This window comes from Oncorhynchus tshawytscha, linkage group LG26 (assembly GCF_018296145.1).
Source record: "Oncorhynchus tshawytscha isolate Ot180627B linkage group LG26, Otsh_v2.0, whole genome shotgun sequence".
Taxonomy (NCBI): Eukaryota; Metazoa; Chordata; class Actinopteri; order Salmoniformes; family Salmonidae; genus Oncorhynchus; species Oncorhynchus tshawytscha.
The window spans coordinates 26,017,069-26,036,046 of NC_056454.1; the positions used below are offsets into that span (position 1 = coordinate 26,017,069).

The 18,978-nt window shown below is 42.7% G+C and overlaps 1 protein-coding gene across 1 annotated transcript in view; it reads right to left on the reverse strand.

The window, feature by feature from the left end:
• The window catches only part of fstl1b (follistatin-like 1b), a 62,507-nt gene extending 48,965 nt beyond the window's left edge, over window positions 1-13,542 (reverse strand). The window contains exons 1-2 of the mRNA XM_024389399.2: window positions 13,334-13,542; window positions 13,156-13,212 (exon numbers count right to left, since the gene is read on the reverse strand). Of these exons, the coding sequence (XP_024245167.1) occupies window positions 13,156-13,212; window positions 13,334-13,336 (60 nt within the window). The 5' untranslated portion in view covers window positions 13,337-13,542. The remainder of the gene's footprint in view (window positions 1-13,155; window positions 13,213-13,333) is intronic.
• Between the last annotated feature and the right edge of the window lie 5,436 nt (window positions 13,543-18,978).

Here is an 18,978-nt window from a genome sequence, read left to right on the forward strand (position 1 = left end):
GTGGTGATTGACAGAGTCCAAAGCCTTGGCCAGGTCAATGAATGTGGCTGCACAGTACTGTTTCTTATCGATGGCGGTTAAGATATCGTTTAGGACCTTGAGCGTGGCTGAGGTGCACCCATGACCAGCTCTGAAACTAGAAGGTATGGTGGGATTAGAAATGGTCGGTAATCTGTTTGTTGATTTGGCTTTCGAGGAACTTAGAAAGGCAGGGTAGGATAGATATAGGTATGTAGCAGTTTGGGTCAAGAGTGTCCCCCCCTTGAAGAGGGGGATGACCGCAGCTGCTTTCCAATCTTTGGGAATCTCAGATTACACGAAAGAGAGAACCAAGGGCTATATCTGTTCCTGGTTCTAAATTTCTTGAATGGGGCATGCTTATTTAACAAAAGGCTAAACTGTGTTTCACTATACTTCACTTGTGATTTCATGAATATGAATATTTTCTAGTAATATTTTTTGACCCTTTGCTCTATGCTAATTAGTGTAGTTGATGACAATTCTCCCGGATCCGGGATGGGTAGTTCTAAGAGGTTTTAAGCATGTTCCAGTTTAGGTCGCCTAGCAGCATGAGCTCTGAAGATAGATGGGGGGCAATTAGTTCACATATGGTGTCCAGAGCACAGCTGGGGGCAGAGGGTGGTCTATAGCAGGCGGCAACGGTGAGAGACTTGTTTTTAGAGAGGTGGATTTTTAAAAGCAGAAGTTCAAATTGTTTGGGTACAGACCTGGATAGTAGGACAGAACTCTGCAGGCTATCTTTGCAGTAGAGTGCAACACCATCCCCTTTGGCTGTTCTATCTTGTCTGAAAATGTTTTTGTTAGGGATGAACATTTCAGAGCCAGGATTCAGACACGGCTAGAACATCTGGGTTGGCAGAGTGTGCTAAAGCAGTGAATAAAACAAACGTAGGGAGGAGGCTTCTAATGTTAACATGCATGAAACCAAGGCTATTACGGTTACAGAAGTCATCAAAAGAGAGCGCCTGGGGAATAGGAGTGGAACTAGGCACTGCAGGTCCTGGATTCACCTCTATATCACCAGAGGAATAGAGGGGGGGTAGGATAAGGGTACGGCTAAAAGCTATGAGAATTGGTTGTCTAGAAAGTCTGGAACAGAGAGTAAAAGGAGGTTTATGGGGGCAATAAAATAGCTTCAAGGTATAATGTACAGACAAAGGTATGGTAAGATTTGAATACAGTGGAGGTAAACCTAGGTATTGAGTGATGATGAGAGAGAGATTGTCTCTAGAAACATCATAATCAAATATTTCCTGTGTCAGTAAACATCTTCAACAAAGTATAATTAAATTGTTTCCAGCAGCTCTGTTACAGTCATCAATGCTCTGGATAACATGAAAACTGCTTAACCAGCTCTGCTAGGGTGACTAAAATGGTCAGAGTGGGGTGTTCACTCATTATGTGTCTGGATGTAGCTAGCCAATGTTAGCCAGTTAGCTTGGTTCATTGACTGTGGTTGTGAGGTCAGAGCTTTCAGAAACAACCCTACTTATTGGCCAGAGCGTCCAGCGTGGGCTCTGAACGTGAAACGCTCTGAATTTACGAACGGACAATCTGACAGCACAGTTGCAGGTAACTATGCTCTGGATAACATACCGTAACAGCCTACATTTGTTAATAATAGCCACAGTGGTCTATATCCCCCCTCAAGCCAATACCACAACGGCCCTCAAAGATCTTCACTGGACTTTTTGCAAATTGGAAACCACATATCCTGAGGCTGCATTTACTGTACCTGGGGATTTAAACAAAGCAAATTGGAGGAAAAGGCTCCTGAAATTCTATCAACAAAAATTGTAGACCTCCACAAGTCTGGTTCATCCTTGGGAGCAATTTCGAAATGCCTGAAGGTACCACGATCATCTGTACAAACAGTAGTCTGCAAGCTGTCATACCGCTCAGGAGGAAGATGCATTCTGTCTCCTAGAGATGAATGTACTTTGGTAGGAGAAGTGCAAATCAATCCCAGAACAACAACAAAGGACCTTGTGAAGATGCTGGAGGAAACAGGTACAAAAGTATCCATATCCAGAGTAAAACGAGTCCTACATCAACCACTAAGCAATAAAGAAGCCCCTGCTCCAAAACCACCATATAAAAGCCAGACTACGGTTTGTAACTGCACATGGGGATAAAGATCATACTTTTTGGAGAAATGTCCTCTGGTCTGATGAAACAAAATTAGAACCGTTTGGCCGTAATGACCATCGTTTTGTTTGGAGGAAAAAGGGGGAGGCTTGCAAGCTGAAGAACACCATCCCAACCGTGAAGCACGGGGGTGGCAGCATCATGTTGTCGGGGGGCTTTGCTGCAGGAGGGACTGGTGCACTTCACAAAATAGATGGTATAATGAGGGAGGAAAATGACGTGGATATATTGAAGAAACATCTCAAGACATCTGTCAGGAAGTTAAAGCTTGGTCGCAAATGGGTCTTCCAAATGGACAAGGACCCCAAGCATACTTCCAAATGATACCAAATACTAATTGAGTGTATGTAAACTTCTGAACCACTGGGAATGTGATGAAAGAAACAAAAGCTAAAATAAATCATTCTCTACTATTATTCTGACATTTCACATGGTTAAAATAAAGTGGTGATCCTAACTGACCGAAGACGGGGAATTTTAGGATTACATTTCAGGAATTGTGAAAAACTGAGTTTAAATGAATTTGGCTAAGGTGTATGTAAACTTTCGACTTCAACTGAATATACTGTACTCTATACTATGCCACTGTATCTTAGCCCAATGCCGCTCTGACATATGTATACGTGGGGCAAAAAAGTATTTAGTCAGCCACCAATTGTGCAAGTTCCCCCACTTAAAAAGATGAGAGAGGCCTGTATTTTTCATTATAGGTACACTTCAACTATGACAGACAAAATGAGAAAAAAAATCCAGAAAATCACATTGTAGGATTTTTAATTAATTTATTTGCAAATTATGGTGGAAAATAAGTATTTGGTCAATAACAAAAGTTTCTCAATACTTTGTTATATACCCTTTGTTGGCAATGACAGAGGTCAAACGTTTTCTGTAAGTCTTCACAAGGTTTTCACACACTGTTGCTGGTATTTTGGCCCATTCCTCCATGCAGATCTCCTCTAGAGCAGTGATATTTTGGGGCTGTTTGCTGGGCAACACGGACTTTCAACTCCCTCCAAAGATTTTCTATGGGGTTGAGATCTGGAGACTGGCTAGGCCACTTCAGGACCTTGAAATGCTTCTTACGAAGCCACTCCTTCGTTGCCCGGGCGGTGTGTTTGGGATCATTGTCATGCTGAAAGACCCAGCCATGTTTCATCTTCAATGCCCTTGCTGATGGAAGGAGGTTTTCTCTCAACATCTCACGATACATGGCCCCATTCATTCTTTCCTTTACACGGATCAGTCGTCCTGGTCCCTTTGCAGAAAAACAGCCCCAAAGCATGATGTTTCCACCCCCATGCTTCACAGTAGGTATGGTGTTCTTTGGATGCAACTCAGCATTCTTTGTCCTCCAAACACAACGAGTTGAGTTTTTACCAAAAAGTTATATTTTGGTTTCATCTGACCATATGACATTCTCCCAATCTTCTTCTGGATCATCCAAATGCTGTCTAGCAAACTTCAGACGGGCCTGGACATGTACTGGCTTAAGCAGGGGGACACGTCTGGCACTGCAGGATTTGAGTCCCTGGCGGCGTAGTGTGTTACTGATGGTATGCTTTGTTACTTTGGTCCCAGCTCTCTGCAGGTCATTCACTAGGTCCCCCCGTGTGGTTCTGGGATTTTTGCTCACCGTTCTTGTGAGCATTTTGACCCCACGGGGTGAGATCTTGCGTGGAGCCCCAGATCGAGGGAGATCATCAGTGGTCTTGTATGTCTTCCATTTCCTAATAATTGCTCCCACAGTTGATTTCTTCAAACCAAGCTGCTTACCTATTGCAGATTCAGTCTTCCCAGCCTGGTGCAGGTCTACAATTTTGTTTCTGGTGTCCTTTGACAGCTCTTTGGTCTTGGCCATAGTGGAGTTTGGAGTGTGACTGTTTGAGGCTGTGGACAGGTCTCTTTTATACTGATAACAAGTTCAAATAGGTGCCATTAATACAGGTAACGAGTGGATGACAGAGGAGCCTCTTAAAGAAGAAGTTACAGGTCTGTGAGAGCCAGAAATCTTGCTTGTTTGTGGGTGACCAAATACTTATTTTCCACCATAATTTGCAAATAAATTAATTAAAAATCCTACAATGTGATTTTCTGGATTTTTTTTCTCATTTTGTCTGTCATAGTTGAAGTGTACCTATGATGAAAATTACAGGCTTCTCTCATCTTTTTAAGTGGGAGAACTTGCACAATTGGTGGCTTACTAAATACTTTTTTGCCCCACTGTATATTCTTAATGCATTCCTTACTTAGATTTACGTGTATTTTGGGTATATGTTGTGAAACTGTTAGATATTACTTGTTAGATATTACTGCACTGTCAGAGCTTGAAGCACAAGCATTTCACTACACCCACAATAACATCTGCTAAACATGTGTATGTGACCAATACATTTGATTTGGCAGGAGGTTAGGAAGTGCAGCTCTCTCTCCATGTGTGTGTCTTTGCGTGCATGCCTTCCTGCGTGTGTTTGTGTGTGTGTGTGTGTGTGTGTGTGGGTGTGTGTGTGAATGTAGAACTAGAACAATTAGAGCATTCCTGAGTAAAAATGACAGAGGACAGGCTGTACTGTACCCCATGTTCCAGCTCTGTTCACTCCTCCTTGGCATGGTATTTATAGCCCAGGCAGCACCTTCCAATGAGAGAACAGTCATCAACAGCTACACAGCATGGTGACATGGAGGCAGCGACTCTGTCACTGTCAGCTCTAGTAAGGATATTACAGCTTGGGAGGCAGTTCCTCTACTTCGACTATGAAGTAGCCTGCTAAATGTAGTTTTGCACATTGCTAGTCGCTAACATTAGTTAAGTGATTCTATGACCAATAAACACAAGAACATGTATTTGTTTGTACAGTAGATCAAGTGAAAAACTAATTGCAAACCATCAGTATTCTAACATTTTGATCCTATGTCCTACATCATGTCCTTCAACTTTGAGAGTACACACTAAGAAAAGAGGATTCCTCAAGGGTTCTTTGGGAATTTGAGCCCTTCAATGGTTCTTTGCAGTTCACAAAAGGGTTCTTTGCTCTTTTAGTGATAATTAAAATATAGGGACGGCTGCTCATTGGAATAATTTGGGCCGTGTTTAGCACAAAGCTAAAAAAGCTTTTTGTGCAACCGTGATTGCGAGTGTCATTCCAGTTTATCTAATCTGTTATGTTATGTGATTGCATGCTATATATGACAATATATAGAGATGGTGTCTTGGGTAATACTCATGTATGGCATTGTGTTAATTGAGAATGGTTGACAATATCAATGGTTCTCAATTCTCTCCTCGGGAATCTCCAGCAGTTCAAGATTTAGCACACCTGATTGAACTTGTACATTGCCATAACAATACCTATGGAATTTTAACAACATAATATGGATAACCAGCCCAAAAAAACGTGGGATCTTCAAAAGGATCTATAAAGAACCTTTGATATTGAGAATGGTTCTATAAAGAACCTTTGATATAGAGAATGGTTCTATAAAGAACGTTTCTTGCTAAAGAACCCAAAAGGGGTTGTAACCATAGTGGAACCCTTATTGGTGCTATTTAAACTCAGCAAATAAAGAACCGTCCCTTTTTCAGGACCCTGTCTTTCAAAGATAATTGGTAAAAATCCAAATAACTTCACAGCTCTTCATTGTAAAGGGTTTAAACACTGTTTCCCATGCTTGTTCAATGAACCATAAACAATGAATGAACATGCACCTGTGGAACGGTCATTAAGACACTAACAGCTTACAAATGGTAGGCAATTAAGGTCACAGTTATGAAAACTTAGGACACTAAAGAGGCCTTTCTACTGACTCTGAAAAACACCAAAAGAAAGATGCCCAGGATCCCTGATCATCTGAGTGAATGTGCCTTAGGCGCTAAAGGGAGACAGGACGGACAGCTGATCATCCTCGCAGTGGCAGACCACGTGTAACAACACCTGCACAGGATCGGTACATCCGAACATCACACCTGCGTGACAGGTACAGGATGGCAACAATAACTGCCCGAGCTACACCAGAAATGCACAATCCCTCCATCAGTGCTCTGACTGTCCACAATAGGCTGAGAGAGGCTGGACTGAGGGCTTGTAGACTGTTGTAAGGCAGGTCCTCACCAGTCATTACTGGCAAAAACATTGCCTATGGGCACAAACCCACCATCGCTGGACCAGACAGGATTGGCAAAAAGTGCTCTTCGCTGACGAGTCGCGGCTTTGTCTCACCAGGGGTGATGGTCGGATTCGCATTTATCGTCAAAGGAATGAGCGTTACACCGAGGCCTGTATTCTGGAGCGGGATCGATTTGGAGCTGGAGGGCCCATCATGGTCTGGGGAGGTGTGTCACAGCATCATCGGTCTGAGCTTGTTGTCATTGCAGGCAATCTCAACGCTGTGCGTTACAGGGAAAATATCCTCCTCCCTCATGTAGTACCCTTCCTGCAGGCTCATCCTGACATGACCCTCCAGCATGACAATGCCACCAACCATACTGCTCGTTCTGTGTGTGATTTCCTACAAGACAGGAATGTCAGTGTTCTGCCATGGCCAGCGAAGAGCCCGGATCTCAATCCCATTGAGCACGTCTGGGACCTGCTGAATTGAAGGGTGAGAGCTAGGGCCATTCAGAAATGTCCGGGAACTTGCAGGTGCCTTGGTGGAAGAGTGGGGTAACATCTCACAGAAAGAAATGGAAAATCTGGTGCAGTCCATGAGGAGGAGATGCACTGCAGTACTTAATGCAGCTGGTGGCCACACCAGATACTGACTGTTACTTTTGATTTTGACCCCCCATTTGTTCAGGGACACATTATTCAATTTCTGTTAGTCACATGTCTGTGGAACTTGTTCAGTTTATGTCTCAGTTGTTGAATCTTGTTATGTTCATACAAATATTTACACATGCTACGTTTGCTGAAAATAAACACAGTTGACAGTGAGAGGACGTTTCATTTTTTAGGACTTTTTTTAATGGTTCTTTATAGCACCATACCTGTTCCATTTAGAACCTTATGAGCGTGGTTCTTTATATAACCTTCAAAAACATGTTATATATATATAGCACCAAAAAGGGATTCACTGTGGTTACCAGTCAAATAGCCCTTATTTGGCATTATACAGAACCATTTATTTTTTCCACTTTGTTGGGTTACAGCCTTATTCTAAAAATGGATTAAATTGTTTTTCCCCTCATCAATCTACACACAATACCCCATAATGACAAAGCAAAAACTGTTTTGAAATGGTTGCAAATGTAAAAAAAATAAAAAAACTGAAATATCACATTTACATAAGTATTCAGACCCTTTCCTCAGTTGTTGGAGCACCTTTAGCAGCCTCAAGTATTTTTGGGTATAACGCTACAAGCTCGGCACACCAGTATTTGGGGAGTTTCTTCCATTTTTCTCTGCAGATCCTTTCAAGCTCTGTCAGGTTGGATGGGAAGCATTGTTGCACAACTGTTTTCAGGTCTCTACAGGTTCAAGTCCGGGCTCTGGCTGGGCCACTCAAGGACATCCAGAAACTTGTCCCAAAGCCACTCCTGCGTTGTCTTGTCTGTGTGCTTAGGGTCGTTGTCCTGTTGGAAGGTGAATCTTCGCCCCAGTCTGAGGTCCTGAGCACTCTGGAGCAGGTTTTCATCAAGGATCTCTCTACACTTTGCTCCGTTCATCTTTCCCTCATTTCAATCTTGGTTTCATCAGACCAGAGAATCTTTTTTCTCATGCTCTGAGAGTCCTTAGGTGCCTTTTGGCAAACTCCAAGCGGGCTGTCATGTGCCTTTTACTGAGGAGTGGCTTCCGTCTGGCCACTCTGCCATAAAGGCCTGATTGGTGGAGTGCTGCAAAGATGGGTGTCCTTCTCCACAGAGGAAATCTGGAGCTCTGTCAGTGTACATCAGGTTCTTGGTCACCTCCCTGACCAAGGCCATTCTCCCCCGATTGCTCAGTTTGGCCGGTCGGCCAGCTCTAGGAAGAGTCTTGGTGGTTCTAAACTTCTTTCCATTTAAGAATGATGGAGGCCACTATGTTCTTGGGGACATTCAATGCTGCAGAATTTATTATAGTATCCTTCCCCAGATCTGTGCCTCAACACAATCCGGTCTCTGAGCTCTACGGACAAGACAATTCCTTTGACCTCATGGCTTGGTTTTTGCTCTGACAGCACTGTCAACTTATATAGACAGGTGTGTGCCTTTCCAAATCATGTCCAATCAATTGAATTTACCACAGGTAGACTCCAATCAAGTTGTAGAAACATCTCAAGGATGATCAATGGAAACAGGATGCATTTGAGCTCAATTTCGAGTCTTATAGCAAAGGGTCTGAATACGTATGTAAATAAGTTATATCTGTTTGTTATTTTTAGAAATACATTTGCAAACATTTCTAAACACTTGTTTTCGCTTTGTCATTATGGGTTATTGTGTGTAGATTGATGAGGAAAACTTTTATTTCATACATTTTAGATAAAGCCTGTAATGTGGAAAAAGTCACGGGGTCTGAATACTTTCCGAATGCACTGTATATCGACTGTGTGTGAGTACAGAGGTTGTCTATCCACTGTGTGTGTATAGGGAGGCAGTATATCCACTGTGTGGGTATAGGGAGGTAGTATATCCACTGTGTGGGTATAGGGAGGTAGTATATCCACTGTGTGTGAGTAGAGAGGTTGTCTATCCACTGTGTGTGAGTAGAGAGGTTGTATACTGTGTGTGGCGTTGAGCGCCATTGTTCGGTTTCTTTCCTGTATTTTCAAAGCCAGATCCAGCCGTGTTTCTAATAACTGAATGATCTACTGTGTTATTACACCGGCCACCATGGGTAATGCAATAACACAGGATGCCTGGAGAACAGAAAAGTGTGAGCGTGTGTGTGCCCCCACACACAGCCTTCGCATCTCACTCTCACAGTGTGTGTGTGTGTGGGAAACGTCCACATCATATTCACCAGATGCATCTCTCTACTCAGTCTTCACATAGCCAGAGAGAATAGCCGTGAGCCCAGCCGTACTATATGCAAACACAGCCATTTCTTGCCTTAGGAAGTACCCAGAGGCATTCTCTCCTTCATAATAAATCTGGAGCCAGCTTTCACATTTTAATATCTTAGCATTCATATGTCAGCAATATATACAGCCATCAAACAGCAACACACACACACTCTCACACTCGCACACACAAAACACATACACCTGAGGTACAGTATCCGCAGCTAAACTAACTAAACAATAGGGATTGAGACTTGAAATAATCACTGAAGACCGCCATGCAGTGCAACATTTTAGTCTGCCTTCAAGGCACTGCATGGTCAATCTGACATCTGCATTCATACTAATTGCGCTTCACGGAGCAGCGTATAGCTGTTGAGGAGAGCTGTTGTGAAGGAAGTTGTCAAGGAAATGAATGTGTTTATACAAACCGCCCCCACCTACCAACAACCAATCATGTCAATGCGGAGCTATGCGGAGCCCTCTGCATTGTTAAAACATTTGGGAGGCGCAAGGCAATGCGGTACAGAGCTCAATTTGGCCTCTGCATGCCCCCGGAGGCACTTCCATTGTGTCACACCCTCTATACAGAGCCTCCGATCACATTTTCGGATCAAGCATAAATTGGTCTATAGTAAACTTTAAACTATATACAATACCAACACATTGTATAACTAAACAATCCCAAAGACCGCCTTAAGACGGTGTCCTAGCAGGCCACTTTAACATTCCTACTGGGTCTGTCAATAGGCTGTATATTAGCAGGGTAATTACCCTTAAATTATATATGTCTTTATAATGCCTCTCCCACATATTCCACAGCCACATTCCACAAACTCTGGCCTGTACTCAGTCTTCTCAGTGCCAGATGTCACCAATGAGAGAGGTCACAGATCCAATAAAGACCCACACAAAGGGCCTTTTTTCAGGAGGCAATGACAGGGGCAGCACTCGGAGGTCAGCAGAGGGCCTGGAGGTAGTAGCGCTGGTACTGATAGTGATGACTTTCTGGACATGTAATGCCAATGAGTAGGGGCTGACTTAGTTCACCCTGCAATCTCCCGCAAGTCTAGAGACAGAACTACAACCATGCTAAACCTCAACCCAAAAGCTAACCTCTCCCAAACCTTGACCTATAATCTTAATCCAGAAATTAGGGTAATCCTGAAAAGCAAAGTAATTCCAAAGTAGCCTAATTCCTGAAAATCCTTGGAATTCCACAGTAATTCCTGAACATATTTGGAAATTCCAAAGTATTTTCCACAATCTAACCCCGAAGCCCACAAGTGTTTGTCAGGGTTGGTGACAATTCTAATTGGTGTCAACTCAGGAAGATTTTTTTGTTATTTTTTTACATAAATAAATATATTTTGAATTTATTGAGAAGTCATTGAAAATAGACAACCTGTGTGTATGTGTGTGACAGTTCTAACTGTGTGGTTTCAAGAGACCTCACCTCCAACCACTTTAGGTTCAGTGTTTACTCAGGCATTACTTAGCACCACAGTGTGTGAGACCCACCGGGTGAGTGACACACACACACACACACACACACACACACACACACACACACACACACACACACACACACACACACACACACACACACACACACACACACACACACACACACACAACCACACTGACCACCCAAACACAACCCCAGCACAGCAAAAAGTCTTCCTGATCCCTGTATAGTTAGCTCAGCTGTCTATTAACCCTCTACACTCATACCCATATACGGTTGAAAGTTGCAGATTTGGACACTGATAAGTGCCTAAATTGGAATGAGGTGGCTGTATAGTAACATGCTAAGGGTGTCCGCTTCACAGGTGTGTATAAGTTTTGACTGATAGACATTCCGAACTTGAGCCCCTCACGCGACAAGAAGTTGCACCATCCCTCCCAATAATTGTGCAACTTTTTTGTTTTCTGAGTTAGGGAATTGCTGTAAATTACGAGGACTAGATATATTTTGAAAGATGAGACATTGAGGATTATAATAAATACCGCTTTGATGTCATACAAGCAAGTCAAACACCCGAGAGTCCAAAAGTGCACCGCACATTTCCATATCATCAAACTCATGTAATATACCGTGTCAATGTTTATGATCACTATGCTGGATGTCCAGTTACAAGACGACATGGTGTCATACCCTCGGTTGTCCTGTATTATGAAGAAAATTTGCCATGGACCACACATCTGAATGCACTCATGACTCCATTCTATGCACACCAAAATTACGATCTGCTTCTCCGAATTGCCTTGGGAATATTCGTATCATGTTACTGAATGCATAGTCAATGTAAATGCACATAACTTTTCTCCAAACTGTTCCCCTTTTTACTGAATAAAAATATAAACACAACGTGTAAATTGTTGGTCCCATGTTTCATGAGCTGAAATAAAAGATCCCAGAAATGTTTCATATGCACAAAAAGCATATTTCTCTCATATTCTATGGAATATAGAATATCCCTGTTAGTAAGCATTTCTCTTTTGAAAAGATTATCCATCCACCTGACAGGTGTGGCACATCAAGAAGCTGATTAAACATGTGCAGTATTGTCACACAACACAATACCACAGATGTTTTGAGGAGCGTGCATTTGGCATGCAGACTCCAGGACTGTCCACCAAAGCTGTTGCCAGAGAATTTAATGTTAATTTCTCTACCATAAGCCACCTCCAATGTTGTTTTAGAGAATTTGGAAGTACGTCCAACCGGCCTCACAATCGCAGACCACATGTAACCACGCCAGCCCAGGACCTCCACATCCAGCTGATCGACGCCCCCACCGTTTTTTTAAGGTATCTGTGACAAACCGACGCATATCTGTATTCCCAGTCATGTGAAATCAATAGATTAGGGTCTAATGAATGTATTTCAATTGACTGATTCCCTTATATGAACTGTAACTCAGTAAAATATTTTAAATTGTTGCATGTTGCGTTTATATTTTTGTTCAGTGTAATTTCTACCATTGTTATGCATTTCCATATCTCTTCCATATCTGTCTCTCTCTCTGGAAAATATATTTAAATGTAGCCCTATCCATTTAGGCCAATTCCCACGAGTGTAAAGAGTTAACTCTGTTTGATACCCATGGAGCCAAAGATAATAAAGAGTATCCTCGTTTGCTTGCAACAATATCACTTCATCAACTTAACAAACACTGAAAGAGGAAATTCACAGGATAGTGTGTGTTTGTGTTTGAGTGTGTGTTGTGTGTGTGTGTGTGTGTGTGTGTGTGTGTGTGTGTTTTTCTGTTCCATCTGTGTGGTCCAAAACACTGTCAAAAATACCAATCCTTGCCCTATTTCCATCAGAGATATAGAGGACACATTCACATCTGTGCTGTTTTAGTATAGTCCTACAAACAATGATGATAAAATAATATGCTGTGTGGCCATGATCATCTACAAACAGATTTGGAAGAAGATCTTCCAATTAAAATGCAATTTTCGAATTGTCTCCATAATGAAGTCTAGTGCGCAATGTCCCTTGGATAATGCCATGTTAATCGTTTCTCCCTTGAAAAGAAAACCTTCCGTCCATCATGAAAAATAAAAATCTAGAATAAATCCAGGCTTTTAATTATTAGGCCCAATGTTTGTCACAAATATAACTAGACTAGTCTACATTCTAAGCGCTCCAGCTGTGCCACGAAAAGCAGGGCTGCATTAAAAAAATCATAGGCCCCGGGGCTTAGATATTTTATAGGGGCTTAGATATTTTTTGATGAGCCTAATATTAAACACGTAATTTAACTGTGAAAATGTTTTGTCTGCTTCAAGGGCCCCCTTACTGGTTTAGGCCCTGGGGCTTCAGCCCCTGTAAGCCCCTGCAATAATCAGGTCCTGCCTAAAAGCACCAAAAAACCATACAGCCAGTAAAGGGAGCAGAGCCTTTCACGTTTAATATTGAAGTAACCTATGTCAATCATAATATGTTGTTTGGCTTTGCATTGATTACCATTTAACAAAACAATCTGAAGTCCAACTTACCTCGGTTTGACAGAGCGCTATGGCCAGCAATAGGAGGAAGGGGACACTTTGCAACATCTGGGAAGACAGAGGCAAGGAAGAGAAAAATATGAAAATATACGAAAGTTGAAAAACGCATGTTATTGGTTAATGTCAAGTAAAATAGTCAAATAAATAATGAGCAATATTAGACAATTACCATTTTGAAAAGCGGCTCTGTTCAGACGTCTGTTGCGAGGAGGAGGTGGGCGCAGAATGTATCGGTAACCGAGGCGAGCGAGAGGTCTGTGATTTCAGGAAATTTGAGGAGCGCTGAGGAATTCCTGGTCTCGAGTCTTGCCCCCGATATGGCGTGACCAATGAAAATCTCCGGAGCGCAGGAACGTTAAGGAGCGTTCACTTGCTAGTCGGAACTACGAAACTCAGAAATGTCCTACTTGCTAAATGGTTGTACCCAGTGGACATACAACGTGATGAAGACGTATTTTATTGGTTTAAATATGGTCGCGACTTCTTAAAACCAGATTAAGATGTATTTTTCATGATTTTTATTTCCCCTGTCTTATTTCGGCTGATATCTAGTTGTTACTGAGTAGTTATCTAAATGCTACTCAATTAATAGACGTAAATCTATATAATCATTATACAAATTGGAGTAATGTTATTTTTTAGCAGGGTTTGCATGATACAGCTTAGCACACTTGACAAACTACAGCTGGCAGAGTGCACCAAAGCAGGTTATGGTCTCATGGCTTACTGTACCCACACTGAAACAAATTGCTGTACATTTACAGCAAAACACTTACCTTCTATATTACAGTACAGTACTGTGAAGAGGAGTGCATTATCAGGGCTACATGGTATTCCACTACAATTCCTCTACAATGCTGTAAAATTGCAATTTCTGTAATTTTACAATGTAAATGTACAATAAAACATTGTATTACCTGTTTTGCTGTATATTTATGGCAGCATACTATGAATTAGGTTGCATTGTGGGAAATGTTGTGGGCGAGGAACAAATCTGTAGCTCATTAACACATTTTGAGGCGTGCAGTGTAAGAGGCACTATTTGTTGCATCTGTTAGTGAGAATGCTGCACCCCAAAGAAAATAGTACCATACTGTAAGTTTGGAATCTAAAAACCTTGTCCTGTAAAACTAAAGTAACTTACTGACTACTGTGCAGCCAGTAATTTACTGTAATGCAATAACATACTGTGTTTTTGGAATCTAAAAACATTTTCCTGTAAATCTACAGTAATTTACTAGCTACTGTGCTGCCAGTACTTCACTGTAATTCCATACCAACCCCACAGAATACAGTAACATACTGTTTTTTTGGAGTGCCAAAAAACTTTTGAACACTAATGGGTCCATGGTAGTGTTGTTCTGTCTCATTTATATACTGTATTTTGAGGCATGCCTTGTAAGAGGTTATATTTGTTGCATCGGTAACTGAAATGTGGAAGTAGTTCACAAACAACTGAATGTGTTTAGGGGACTGATCAGAGTGGCAGCTAGCCTCAAACGTTTAATGGTTGAGTGTTCAGCCATGTTTTGAACCTTTTGAACTGTTTTGCCCTCTAGCCACTGCCAGTTGAGAAGCCTTTGTTAAGGCCTCTACAACTGCAAGTGATATAAATCCCCAAATATTCAATGGTATAATGTAATATCTAATTACATACTCACTGTTAGCAATTGCTGTAATTTTATTACCATACAATTTAACAATAAAGTACTGTATTACTGTTTTTCTGTTTATTTACTGCAGTGTTCTATAAATTACGGTCAAATGTTGTGGGATGGGAAATAATCGCTGGCTCATTAATATATTTAGAGGTGTGCCTTTATTGTGACTATATTTACTACATTAAATAAACACCAAATACAGTATTTGTAATACTGCAACATACAAATAACTAGCAGCCAACCTGCTTGCACCAATCACATGTACTGTACGTACAGTGAAATGCAAATATTTAAATGACAGTAGCATTTACTTTCTCACAGTAGAGTAGGTACATTTTACAGTATTGTGCTGTGTCATTGCTCTGATATTACAGTCACAGGAAACTGGTAGCAATTTACTGAATATTACAGTAACGTACTTGGCACCAACCAGAGATGGGCAAAGATACAGCAAAAGGTATCTCCTAACAAATACAATATACCTTGAAGACCAGTGTATCTTTAACTACAACAACATGCTCAGGAACAGTTACAGAAACATTTGACCTGATATGACATGATTATTTAGCAGACAATCTTATCCAGAGTGACTTACAGTCAGTTCACTAAACTAAGGTATATAAAGAAGGACATATCAAGGCAACAGGTGAATACTTTGAAGAATCTAAACTATAAAATATAGTTTGACTTGTTTAACACTTTTTTGGTTACTACATGATTCCATACCATATGTGTTATTTCATCGTTTTCATGCCTTCACTATTATTCTACAATGTAGAAAATTGTAAAAATAAAGAAAAACTCTTGACTGAGTAGGTGTGTCCAAACCTTTGACTGGTACTGTAAATATAATATTTCAGTAAATGTGAAATTCCTCTTTGGAGTCAACGTCTTTATACAGCATATTGATCATTGAGAGAGGGATAGACAGCCCTTACAACACAAGATGGCTCCGCATGTAGTATACTTCAGGAAAAATGTCTGCCATCGAGCTTTATTGTCTGGAAAAAAAGGATAATACATTAGACTTCCCTGCACAGGCATTTGTTGAAATATATCAGCACAATGTTCATGGGACTCATTTCACTTTGATTATTTGTCCCTTTCCTTTATTAGCCATGGATGGAGATAGGGATTTGGACTTGCGGTTTTAAGTAATTCTCCATACTGGCCAATGATTAGAACAGTGATTCGGATCCAACCATAAATTCATACATCAAATCAAATCAAATCAAATTTATTTATATAGCCCTTCGTACATCAGCTGATATCTCAAAGTGCTGTACAGAAACCCAGCCCAAAACCCCAAACAGCAAGCAATGCAGGTGTAGAAGCACGGTGGCTAGGAAAAACTCCCTAGAAAGGCCAAAACCTAGGAAGAAACCTAGAGAGGAACCAGGCTATGTGGGGTGGCCAGTCCTCTTCTGGCTGTGCCGGGGAGATTATAACAGAACATGGCCAAGATGTTCAAATGTTCATAAATGACCAGCATGGTCGAATAATAATAAGGCAGAACAGTTGAAACTGGAGCAGCAGCACAGTCAGGTGGAAGTTGAAACTGGAGCAGCAGCATGGCCAGGTGGACTGGGGACAGCAAGGAGTCATCATGTCAGGTAGTCCTGGGGCATGGTCCTAGGGCTCAGGTCAGTTGAAACTGGAACAGCAGCATGGCCAGGTGGACTGGGGACAGCAAGGAGTCATCATGTCAGGTAGTCCTGGAGCTCAGGTCCTAGGGCTCAGGTCCTCCGAGAGAGAGAAAGAAAGAGAGAAGGAGAGAATTAGAGAACGCACACTTAGATTCACACAGGACACCGAATAGGACAGGAGAAGTACTCCAGATATAACAAACTGACCCCAGCCCCCAACACATAAACTACTGCAGCATAAATACTGGAGGCTGAGACAGGAGGGGTCAGGAGACACTGTGGCCCCATCCGAGGTCACCCCGGACAGGGCCAAACAGGAAGGATATAACCCCACCCACTTTGCCAAAGCACAGCCCCCACACCACTAGAGGGATATCTTCAACCACCAACTTACCATCCTGAGACAAGGCTGAGTATAGCCCACAAAGATCTCCGCCACGGCACAACCCAAGGGGGGCGCCAACCCAGACAGGATGACCACAACAGTGAATCAACCCACTCAGGTGACGCACCCCCTCCAGGGACGGCATGAGAGAGCCCCAGTAAGCCAGTGACCCAGCCCCTGTAATAGGGTTAGAGGCAGAGAATCCCAGTGGAAAGAGGGGAACCGGCCAGGCAGAGACAGCAAGGGCGGTTCATCGGTTCATCGATACATTGTGCCCCTGGCCTGAAAGTATGGACGTTCAAGATCAAATCAAATCAAATTTAATTTGTCACATACACATGGTTAGCAGATGTTAATGTGAGTGTAGCGAAATACTTGACCGTGATGTGTACGCCGAGGAACTTAAAACTTACTACCCTCTCCACTACTGTCTCGTCGATGTGGATAGGGGGCTGCTCCCTCTGCTGTTTCCTGAAGTCCACAATCATTTGTTTTGCTGACGTTGAGTGTGAGGTTATTTTCCTGACACCACACTCCGAGGGCCCTCACCTCCTCCCTGTAGGCCGTCTCGTCGTTGTTGGTAATCAAGCCTACTACTGTAGTGTCGTCCGCAAACTTGATGATTGAGTTGGAGGCGTGCATGGCCACGCAGTCGTGGGTGAACAGGGAGTACAGGAGAGGGCTCAGAACATACCCTTGTGGGGCCCCAGTGTTGAGGATAAGCGGGGTGGAGATGTTGTTACCTACCCTCACCACCTGGGGACGGCCCGTCAGGAAGTCCAGTACCCAGTTGCACAGGGCGGGGTCGAGACCCAGAGTTTCGAGCTTGATGACGAGTTTGGAGGGTACAATGGTGTTAAATGCTGAGCTGTAGTCGATGAAAAGTCGTAGTAGTAGTCGTTTATCTCAGTTACCTTAGCTTTCTTGGGAACAGAAACAATGGTGGCCCTCTTGAAGCATGTGGGAACAGCAGACTGGGATAAAGATTGATTGAATATGTCCGTAAACGGCCTCCTGGGTGGCCCAGAGGTTAAGGGCGCTGTACTGCACCGCTGTCGTAACCGGCCAAGACCGGGAGGTCCGCGACGCGCAATTGGCCTAGCGTCGTCCGGGCTAGGGAGGGCTTGGCCGGTAGGAATATCCTTGTCTCATTGCGCACCAGCGACTCCCGTGGCAGGCCGGGCGCAGTGCGCGCCATCCAAGGTTGCCAGGTGCACGGTATTTCCTCCGACACATTGGTGTGGCTGGCTTCCGGGTTGGATATGCGCTGTGTTAAGAAGCAGTGCTGCTTGGTTGGGTTGTGTATCAGAGGACGCATGACTTTCAACCTTCGTCTCTCCCGAGCCCGTTTGGGAGTTGCAGCGATGAGACAAGATATGCATGGTCTGCGCATGCTACTAACAATTGGATACCACGAAATTGGGGAGAAAAAGGGGTTAAATAAAATTTTAAAAATAATATGTCCCTAAACACACCAGCCAGCTGGTCTGCGCATGCTCTGAGGACGCGAGGGTTAACACGTTTAAATGTTTTACTGACATCGGCTGCAGTGAAGGAGAGTCCGCAGGTTTTGGTTGTGGGCTGTGTCAGTGGCACTGTATTGTCCTCAAAGCGAGCAAAAAAGTTATATAGTCTGTCTGGGAGCAAGACATCCTGGTCCGCGACGGGGCTGGTTTTCTTTTTGTAATCCGTGATTGACTGTAGACCCTGCCACATACCTCTTGTGTCTGAGCCATTGAATTGCGACTACTTTGTCTCTATACTGACGCTTAGCTTGTTTGATTGCCTTGCGGAGGGAATAGCTACACTGTTTGTATTTGGTCATGTTTCCGGTCACCTTGCCCTGGTTAAAAGCAGCAGTTCGCAGCTTTCAGTTTCACACGAATGCTGCCATCAATCCATGGTTTCTGGTTTGGGAATGTTTTAATCATTGCTGTGGGTATAACATCGCTGATGCACTTTCTAATGAACTCGCTCACCGAATCAGCGTATTAGTCAATGTTGTTGTTGGACTAGATGTAGGCTAGATGTAGTAGTCTAATGTTAATTTTAGCCATTAGCTTAGGACAACAAAAACTAAAAGCACGTATTGTATCATGACAAAATCATAGACCGTTTAGAC